The sequence below is a fragment of the Lates calcarifer genome, linkage group LG14 (assembly GCF_001640805.2).
Source record: "Lates calcarifer isolate ASB-BC8 linkage group LG14, TLL_Latcal_v3, whole genome shotgun sequence".
NCBI lineage: Eukaryota > Metazoa > Chordata > Actinopteri > Centropomidae > Lates > Lates calcarifer.
In genome coordinates, this window is record NC_066846.1 from 12,563,165 (window position 1) to 12,573,238 (window position 10,074).

At 39.7% G+C, this 10,074-nt stretch overlaps 1 protein-coding gene across 1 annotated transcript; it reads left to right on the forward strand.

Annotated features, from left to right (window-relative positions):
• Nucleotides 1–30: 30 nt before the first annotated feature.
• On the forward strand, nucleotides 31–8,111 carry rasl11a (RAS-like, family 11, member A). The gene is made up of 8 exons (XM_018703828.2): nucleotides 31–1,178; nucleotides 3,437–3,493; nucleotides 3,599–3,681; nucleotides 5,545–5,585; nucleotides 5,672–5,801; nucleotides 6,016–6,091; nucleotides 6,312–6,388; nucleotides 7,195–8,111. Exons 1-8 carry the CDS (start codon nucleotides 1,022–1,024, stop codon nucleotides 7,339–7,341), a joined length of 768 nt encoding a protein of 255 aa, XP_018559344.1. The 5' UTR covers nucleotides 31–1,021; the 3' UTR covers nucleotides 7,342–8,111.
• Nucleotides 8,112–10,074: the final 1,963 nt, after the last annotated feature.

The following is a 10,074-nucleotide window of genomic DNA, read 5'->3' on the forward strand; positions in this document are numbered from 1 at the left end:
AAATTTTCTTAAAATTGTGTTTTTTTAAGTAAAAATTATGAGCTTTTAAGGCAAAAACTTAAATATATTTTCTCATAAACCTGTTTAAACGTCAAACTTTAAACAAGTTTGTTCATGTGAAGCTCATGATTTTGACTTAGACTGTTCCTCACTGTTTTATAATATAGTTTAAATTAGAATAAGTAACAATTATGATTTCTGTGACTATTTTTATTTGTCATTCCTTACATTATATTTTTTCCCCTCTTCTTCTGGCACGTTTGAGCTTCCATAGAGTGGATACTGATGAGTTGATGCTTCTGGCTGATTCTTTCTCTGCTGTGTGGAAATTGAAATTGCACAATTAAAATGTAACAACAGTTGGAGAGCTTTTTTGGCACATGCTGGTCTATTATGACTAATTTGTTCTGTAGATTTATTACTGTAAACCTTAATTTCCTTGTTAGACCTGGGAAGGTTAATGGTGTCTGACTCCAGGCTGGAAAGAGGATCCCAGTTTTAGACTGGTCTCATGAGAATATTAGAGGGGGACGGTTCAAAGTCTACACCCCTCCCTCTGTATCTCTCTGCCTCTCTGTCCGCAGTCAGAGGCATCTGGGATCAGTGCGGACCGGGATACTTTTCCTTTTTTCATTATTAATACGCTTTAAAAAAAACCGTGCAGTGATATAGTTTCTCGTTGCTGTAAGAGCAACGCAGAGGTTAAAACTTTTCCCTCAGTGAGAGAAAACTCTGCGCTGGAACTGGGATACTTGGAAAATATCTGAGAATATTTGATCTCAGAGGAAAGATTCAGTGATTTTAGGGATGAATTTTAGGCAGCTCCACAGCCAAGAATAAACCAGCGGACACTCAGGAGATCCAGAATAATTAAGCTCTTCAGTCCTCGCTCTCTCTGCAGGAACATTATGGGAATATCGGAGTGATTTTTCCTCCTCGGGGCGGAGGGGTTTGCTCCTGCCTGCACGGTGTTATTTTTTCCAGATAGAGCAGGGCTGATCTCGGGGCAGAGAGGAGCTAAATGCGGCTGACTGGCGACCCTGCACCGGGAACCATGAACAGCAGCGGGTCTGGCAACTTTCTGCTGGTCCCCATACCGGAGTATCCCCTGCTGGACTGTGTGCCCAACAAGACGGTGAAGATCGTGGTGCTGGGAGCGAGCAACGTCGGGAAAACCGGTATGGAAGGAAGGATTTACACCTTAATAACGCTGCTAGAATTTAAATGAATGAAGGAAGTTTTTTTTTTTTTCACAAACTGATGAGCTGCGCTGCGAGGCTTAAAAAGGAGAAATGGTGGCTGGGATTTCATGCATCTCAACATGATAATGACCACTTTTCATGCAACTTGTTATTGTGAGGAATAACTTTATTATTTAGTTGTTTATTAGAGGTGGAAATAAAGTCGTGTGCTTTAAGTAATGTAGTAAATATGGTGGAGATAATTCAGCTATCCTGGACAGCAGGGGGAGACAATTTTCATTCAACATATTGTCATTAGAAATTGTTACTTAGCTCATTTTTTGTAGGTTTTATTGCGGAAAAAGTAGAAATACTTAAGTATCAAAATACTCCACCACATGTGAAAGTACTCCATTTCTTATTTTACCTGAGTAAAGTAAAGTAATATGCACAAAATGTACTTAAAGTATAAAAAGTGTGTTTATTATTATTATAGCAGCTTGCTATGGAGCTAATTTTAACTACTTGTAATCCATAACAATCAAACTACTTTATTAGCTTATTATAGATTTTGTGTGTAAGATTTTAATTTGAAAAGTAACTAGTAACTATAGCTGTCAATTAAATGAACAATATTTCCCTTTGAAATGTGGTGGAGTAGCTTAAAATGTACTTGAGTAAAGTACAAGGAAGTGTAGTTAAGTATTTGAGTAAATGTAATTAGTTATTTTTCACCACTTGATATAACCAAAAGAAGGATATCACAGAGATTAAGCTCTTATTTTGGAAAGGGGGAGAGTGGTCACCAGGCCACAGAGCAAAAACAGTGAAAACTTTATGCTAACAGTAAAAATAAATGTTCAGCATAACATAGTATGGAAAATATTATATACCCAGTATGGTCAAAGAAAGTTAAGAAAAAGAACAGTTACGGTCAAATCAGTAACTTTAGAGCACACTAATGTAAACTTACTCGATATATGGAAAAAAAATCAAATAGAATCCAGGGGACAGAAAGCAAAATAGACTAAACACATCAGTGAGTGCATGGCTCAGTACAAGTGGCTAATTTGTCAGACTGGTAGTAAGTGAGGGAGTTACAATTTATAATAAACCTCAGCGAGTGTTTAAAGTGTGTGTACAGCAGCTGAGGACACGCCTCCACTGATAAATCATCACCATGGGCCAACTCAAGCTCAAAAGTCCCAGCAACAAGTGTCTGTGTTAATAGTAAAAGTAGAAGTTTAGTAGAAGTCATTTCATGTGATATCACTACTGATTATTTGCTTTTCATGTGTCATTTTACACCACGTCTATTTTTAAATCACACATTTACATAGTTTTTTCCGAAGGATGTTGAGTTTTCCGAGCTTTCACACTGCGAGTGAATGCATCAACCAATCACACAGACTCCCCGTGGCTGCTCTGGGTCAAAGGATCTGAGTGGTTGGTCTTTGCTATAAACTGGGGTGTGGAATTAAAAAGACATGGACATTTACCAAGCAGAGAGGGTCTTAGCTATCAAGTTGCATCATGGGAATTGTAGTATTTTGCGTTAATGGAGCTTGGAGATTAAAAAATCAAAAACTTTTGTGTTTTGCTACTCTGATTTTGACCATCCTGTTTTTAAAAACTGTCTTTTGTGAGTCCCCCACTTTTATAAAAGGTGCAGCACTTAACTACTGGAGTGGCCCTTTAATGTGTAAAACCAGCAGAGCTCTCCTTTAATACGCAGGAAGAAGAAGAGCCACTGACACAACAGTGTCCAGAATCCAAAATCCAAGTGATAGATTAGGTAATCATTCACCAATATGACATGACGCATGAAGCATTGCAACATCGGATTCTCAGTATTGGTGAATCATTTGCTCAGTTCAGACTTTTGGCCTGTTTGTTTAGCTCATCTCTCTGCTATGAAACTGTTCAAAATCAAAAAGTTATTTGTCAGGGAAAAGGGAAATTCCAGTAACACTCGCCAGGAGTAAATGTTTAAGTGTTATATAGGTCAGTGGGTTGCAGCTGGTTAGTTTTCTTATACACTCTTTTGTTGCAAATTATCATACACACTACAGTACAACTCTAAAAACTGTCATACACCATCTCCTTTCTCCAAACAATCCCAAAGATGAGACTGATTATTTAGAGACATGTGATCATGTTACTCCTCCAGTTTGGAATTTCCTCCCACTTGTTGTTTACACACTTTAGCTTCATTTTCCGTATCCCTGATTCAGAGTTTTCTCGCTTCTTTTCAGCTCTGATTGTCAGGTTTCTGACCAAGAGGTTCATTGGGGATTATGAAGCAAACACTGGTGAGTGCTCCCTCTGCTAAAAAAAAACACCCCTCTCTACTCTTAGAGAAATCCCACTATCGATCCATTCATCATCCACCCCCATGTCTCTTTCGTCCTCCCCAGGAGCGCTCTACTCCAGAAAGGTCACACTGGATGGGGAGGAAGTGTCGCTTCAGATCCAGGATACTCCCTGTGTCGCTCTCCAGGTAACTCGTGGAAAACAGAGAGACAGCAGCCATGTTTCCATCCCAGAGTTTTCATGTGCAGAATGAATAGACAAGCTTTTCTGTTCTTACTGGACATGGTAAAACCTATTCTCCTGGTGCTAAGGGCTCTTTTTGGACTCCACCACACCAGGAAGTAATCACAGAGTTAGAGGGGTTTGATAGGTCAGGGGTCACAGTGTTAACGTCCATGTGGAGTCAGTCGACTGTTGTGGTCTGAGTTAATAGGGCCCCAGACGAGCCCAGCTTAGTAGCATGTGAATTCTTTTTAATGAAAATTCGGAGAACATTTGACCTTTTCATTTCTCAAATTAAATCCAGGCAATCCAAACTATGGGAAGCAGTTAGCAATACAGAGAAAGAGCAAGCCCACATCAGGCATCTGGACTAGTTTAATTATTCCTACACCTACATTATCTGCTCCGAGCGAGAGAATCTAGAATCTAAAAAGTTTGGTTTTTAGCTATTTACAACCTTGCTAGCTGGTTACTATGCCTAGTAGCCTATTTACTTTGATGGCAATAGTTCACAACAAAATCTTTTCCGAGCAGTGTTGAATTTTGGAGTCCAAAGTCCAAATAAAGGAAGCTAGCTAGCTAGCTGGCAGCTACTTAACTGACTATGTTGCTGTACTGATTTTTATTTAACTTAACTTCTGGGGTATAAACTGCTTTACAAAAAAGTCATGGCATGCTGAAAGTTATGACAGAGTCAGTGGTACAAACATATTTCTTGAATTAACTGTGTGAGCAAGTCAGCTAGCTGGTTGACTGACAGTTAGCTGGCCAGTGCGTTAGCAGTTAGCAGTAAATTGGGTGAAAAGCTTAAAAAAGCAGAGGCATCTGTGCTGCATCACTGCTGCTTTATATCTAAAAGTTGAATCAAAACCCTCAGAGGCAGTGAAAAAAAAAACTTCCATTTTTATCTCAAAGCAATTTGAGGAATGTATTTGAAGTAAGAGGAAGTGACCTTACTGACCATCTCCTCACTCTTGATGAGTATCATGAGTGCAACGTGCCACACAGCTCACTGTGCTCAACATGACAGTCTGTTTACCAAACCAGGCCTCGGAACTGCTCATTTCCTAGACCGGGGGAAGATAACAGGAGGGTGAGGAAGTCCTTCTTGGCAGGATGGAGGGTGATGGTGACCAGCTTCCCAGAGATTAAAAAGAAATAATTGGTGTGTGCAGAGCAGAGAGGTCAGGGAGGTACTGAGCCTCTGGAAGATTGTTAAAAGCTGCAGGTGGAGAGATTTTTTTTTTTTTTTAAACTCAAAAAGTGGGGCTGCAACAGACGAGTATCCATAATGACAGAAAGAACTTTTTAATGGCGAAATCCTAAACAGCAGCAAGCAAGCAGCACTTTGTCCTGGGTGGTCCAGGGGGTCAGGAGTCAGAAGTTAAATGTCTGAAACAGCAGGTGTGTTTCCATAAATAGACATTTGTCTTGGCGGTGTACCTTTTCAGTAAAATCACCACCTGGTCTGTCACTTTAAGCTGCTGCAGGAGGATTAATGAAAATAATTATAGGTAGTTACGGACATTTTGGGAAAAACCAAATGTATGTTCTGCTGATATTGCACCTCCATTGGTAGGACTAAGACAAATATAGGCAACTAAAGCTGCATGGTTGATTTTAGGAAAAGATCAATGGAAACCAAATGCTGCTATAGCTGCTCGATTGGCTTCCAACCACATCAACTGAAAAACTGGTTTGTCAATTGAGATGTTGATATGACCAAACGAGCAAACTGAAAAGTTCACCTCTGACAAATTGTGACGAACATTTTCAACAGTTTTCTACAATTGCAGCCCTAACTTTGATTACTATGATACTTTTACAGGATGATGCTGACGGTCTGTACTGCCAGGAGCAGATCAACAGGTCAGACTTGAATATGACATTGAATTAAACTTAAGGTATCTAATTAATATCTTGTAGTAATAACTGTAAAATAATTGGACTTCCAGGTCGATCTACTGGGCCGACGGTTACGTGCTGGTTTTCTCCATCACGGACCACAACAGCTACCGAACTATCCAACCGCTCTACCAACACGTCAGACGCATACACCCCTCTGGAAACATACCTGTCATACTGGTCAGTATCCTGTCTCAAAAAAATTAACCATCCAATTCATACAAGATGTAAGTTTATTTGGATTTAAGGTGCTCTTTAACTGTCTAGATTATCCAGACTTTTAGCAGTGTTCAAGTCTTTCTTTACCACCTGGACAATAACCAGACAATAACAATTGCCTACTAACCCTAATCCCTATCGTGTAATCTAGTCTGTAATCTGTAATCTCATGCAGGTTGGCAACAAGAGCGACCTGCTCCGCGCCCGACAAGTGCCTGCAGACGAAGGCGAGACGCTAGCTGCTTCATTAGGTGAATTATTCAATGGATTTTCACAGAATTTCATAGAAACATTCATGGTTCCCTGAAGATGCTTCCCTAATAATCCTTCTGAACACACTGACAAAGTAGAAAAGTTGGAGAAATAAATTAAAGGTTCCTCAAATCGGCACATTTCTCTGCCTGTTCCTCTTGTGTATCTAAACTATGTCTTATCTGGAAGTCCTGATCTGAGTCCTGCCTCTGCTCACAGGAGGAGTTTACTTTGAGGCCTCAGCCAGAGAGAACCATGAAGGAGTCCACGCTGCCTTCCTACATCTCTGTCAGGAGGTGGGACTTTTGTTGTTGTGCATTTGTTCATTATCTTGCCCGTAAAGGGTTGGTAAAGATGGTTTTAGCTCAGTGTTTGGTTTTTTTCTCAAGATAGGCATTCTTATAGAAAGATAACAGGACAGAATGCATTTTTAACCCATCAAACCTCAGGGATTTTCACTTCCTGTGGGATCTCTGATTACAGGGCATTTCTCACTGATGCCCAGAGTTACCAACTAAACCAGAAAGAGCTACACCAGCCCACAATGGACTGTTCTGTATATTTATTTTTCTGCTGAAGTACTCAGGACATTTTGCCCAGAGGCTCAGTATTTGGGTATGTTTAGTCTGTTTAGAATTAAGAGAGCAGTTTCCCAAACCTTAGCTATATTTGATGCCAGCATTTTTTAACTAATGAGCTTTAAAGCTGCGTTAATTTTTACTTGCACAGCTTTTGTTGTTTTATATTAACATCAGATCCAGTTCATCAGTTCATCAAGTGGTCATAAGCGTGACACTCAGTGAATAAAACATATTGCTGGGTGTAAAAATAGGCAACTGTTTGACACAGGTGTTGTATTTACAGCCTGTTTTGCTGCCACCTAGTGGCCAAAAAATAACTTGCATTAAAATTCTTTGACAATGTAGCGGGAAAATGACATCCATAATCACATAAAGATAGTGTTATTGTAATAGTATGTCAGAAACTAAGTTGGTACAGATTATTGACCTGGTTTTGACTATTGACCTTACACTAACATAAATGAGCATTGAAACTTTATTTTATTTTATTTTGGCGAGCCACTGTGTTCTGTTTCCTCTAGGTGATCCGAGCATTGGGAGGAGGTAACGGGGAGAAAAGGAGAGGAGGCCTCCACCTGGCCAGACCTAAATCTCCCAACATGCAGGAGTTGAAGAGGAGGTTCAGGCAGGTCCTGTCCTCCAAGGTCAAGTCAGCCACCACTCTCTGATCAAAGGATCAAAAACAAGATGTGGACAGGCACATGGCAAAGATAAGAGCTTCCTTGGAAAATAAAAGTCCTGGATTTTCTTTTATGGAAGGCTGAAGAAAAACTCATGGCATTAATGGCATGAAAACTCACAGCTGAACTTCTCTGCGGTGATCAAAGAGCACAAATAGTCGTCTTCAGATGAATGGATATAGGCAAAGACCTAATGGAGCTTTATGACCTGTGGTTTGGACAAGAGTCATGGTCAACGCGACCTCTTCCCAGGCTCAGGCACAACAAGGATGCTGCTCAAAGCCAACATGTCAAAGTCTGTTAAACAAACAGCATGATTTGTGTCAGAAACTCAGCATGTTTACCATGATGGATATTGAGTGGGTCAGCAAAACTTCACTTACAGGGTCATTAGAAACCTTTGAACATATTAGGAGCCCAATCCTAACACTAACACAATTCATGTCTCAGTTTTCTTGAGGCTTTAAAATCCGTCTCAGTGAATTTAATACAGCAAATCAATAAACACTTATTGGTTTTTCCCAGTCAGTCCATTTTCACAAAAGAAAAACACCCGCAGATGTTGCTAATGACTTGTCATTTAATATGGAGTCCCAGTTTGTTACTTTTTCATTTATATTGGTTTTAATTGAGATTTTTTTCCCTCTTTTTTGTGGAACTAACTGATATCCAAAAGACTTTTTTTCAGGTTCACTCATGTGAGATGGATTCCATAACTGAACTTTGCTGATACCAAATAAATAAAATGTGAGACTCTGTCCTCTCTGTTGCAGAGCTTTAATAAGAGCTGAACCAAAACAGGAAATGACCCCGAGATGCAAGTGTTCAAGGATATACACTGAGACAAGTCAAGGGAAGTCTTGCTATATATGGAAGTTTATGGCTGCCGATAATAAAATGCAAGCATAGTTTTCATTGCATGCTCCCCCTCATGTTTTAAATGCAGAATTACTGCCAAAAAACAAATAATTTTCAGTGTTATCCTGATCATAACTCCATGCCAGGATGCCACTGAGTTCTTAAAGATTTCAAAAGTTAAGATTTTGTCATACATCACAGGGACACAAATGGAAATTAGTTTTAATATTGGCATCCACAGACCTCCGTACAGTTCAGCTCTTTCATGCTTTTCAGGTGGTATTAACACTGGATCCCATTAGTTACAGAAACTGCCATCAAATTTGTTTTAAACTCCCAAATTCATCACAAAAATCTTTACAATCTGGCAGGACGACAGAGCTCTGTCTAGTAAAGGACATATTTGAGAATCACAAGCCCTGGTTTGCTTGTAATTGTGACAAAGTAAACTTTTCCACCATAGCTCAGCCCAAAGACTCCAAACAGAATGTGTGATTGCTCTTTTAATGGTTCACAGTCTGGAGAATATTTCATTTCCATTGTTTTTAAAAGACGGTTTTAGTGTTGTGTGGAGTTATTGTTGTTTCAGAGGATTTTTCTTCCCAATAAGAAGAAATTTCAGGGCGAGTCACAGCTTCTTTGCCCTTTCCTAGAGACACTGTGTTGACTGTGTTGCAGAAAATAGAAACCCAGTATTTACTGGTTCTGTTCATGGATCTAACTAAAACTAATGAATCCATGAAACTAACATACATACATACATATAGCCGTGTGTGCGTGTGTGTGTGTTTCCTGCTTTTCTCATGACCTCTCCTCTCATTGACACACACACAAAATTCCCAGTAAAGACAAATTCCTCAGCATTTGGAATTTCTTTCTCGGTCACCACTCTAACCCTTCTACACACACACTTTAAAAAATGTCTGCTGACCCCAACTCTGACCTGTTACCCTTTGACCTTTAAAAGCAGCAGGGCTCCATCAGAGTCTGGAAAAAGAGATGAGATAAAACTGTTGTCTCACTCGCTCTGTAACAAGATAAAAATCCTGCAACAGTATTTGATAAATGCCAAGACAGAAATAACGTGCATGAAAAAGTGTGTGTGTGCGAGAGAGAGAATAAGAGATTTTCTCATAATTTTCAGCTACTTTAAGTCCAATTTCCTCTTGTGTTTTCTTTTGAGACCCTAACTCTACTTCCCACAAATACTACAGCTACTACAGCACACACACACACACACACACACACCATGTCGCTCTTAAAGACCTCTTTCCTGTGTGTTCTTACATTCTCAAATGAACTGTGAATTCCCCCCCCATTTTTTCCTCGAAGCCAGCACACTGTTGTAGCATGCTTTAAATGCAAGTTTATTTGATAGATGAAAAAGTAATGTGACATTTACGAGGCTGGATTTAGAAAACTGAGCCTCTCCGCTAAATGTTCCCTTTTTCGGTAAGGACAAAGAAAGCTGAAGATAACTTCTGGGTTCTGTTCTAGAAGCAAGAAAACATAAAAATCTAATTAGCACAGACATTGTTACTAAATACTAATTCCTACAACCATGTTATTTGGAGGATCAGTGCACTCATGTCACAATGCTGAGGTGCAAGAAGTCCAAAAACATCAAATCTTGAGAAAGAACAGCTCTGCACACTTAGGTCTAAGCAGGTAATTAATCAAAAAGCCAAGCTTTCTGTCTTAATGGTGCTATATTTACATTTTCGCTATCGCTACATAGCAGGTTAGCATGCTAACTTCAGCAGAAGAAAAGCAGTGATCGGGGCTAGAAGCAAAACATTGCCACTGCCTTCCACCTCCTGCAGACAGCTCTTCTCTTGGCGAGTAAACCGATGAAGTTTGACG

Excerpts from the sequence above, each read along its gene's own strand:
- rasl11a (XM_018703828.2), top strand. The coding sequence starts at position 1,022 with ATGCGGCTGACTGGCGACCCTGCACCGGGAACCATGAACAGCAGCGGG. Across the intron at positions 3,494-3,598 it reads GGATTATGAAGCAAACACTG|GAGCGCTCTACTCCAGAAAG; the intron begins GTGAGTGCTCCC and ends CGTCCTCCCCAG. Across the intron at positions 6,092-6,311 it reads GACGCTAGCTGCTTCATTAG|GAGGAGTTTACTTTGAGGCC; the intron begins GTGAATTATTCA and ends CTCTGCTCACAG.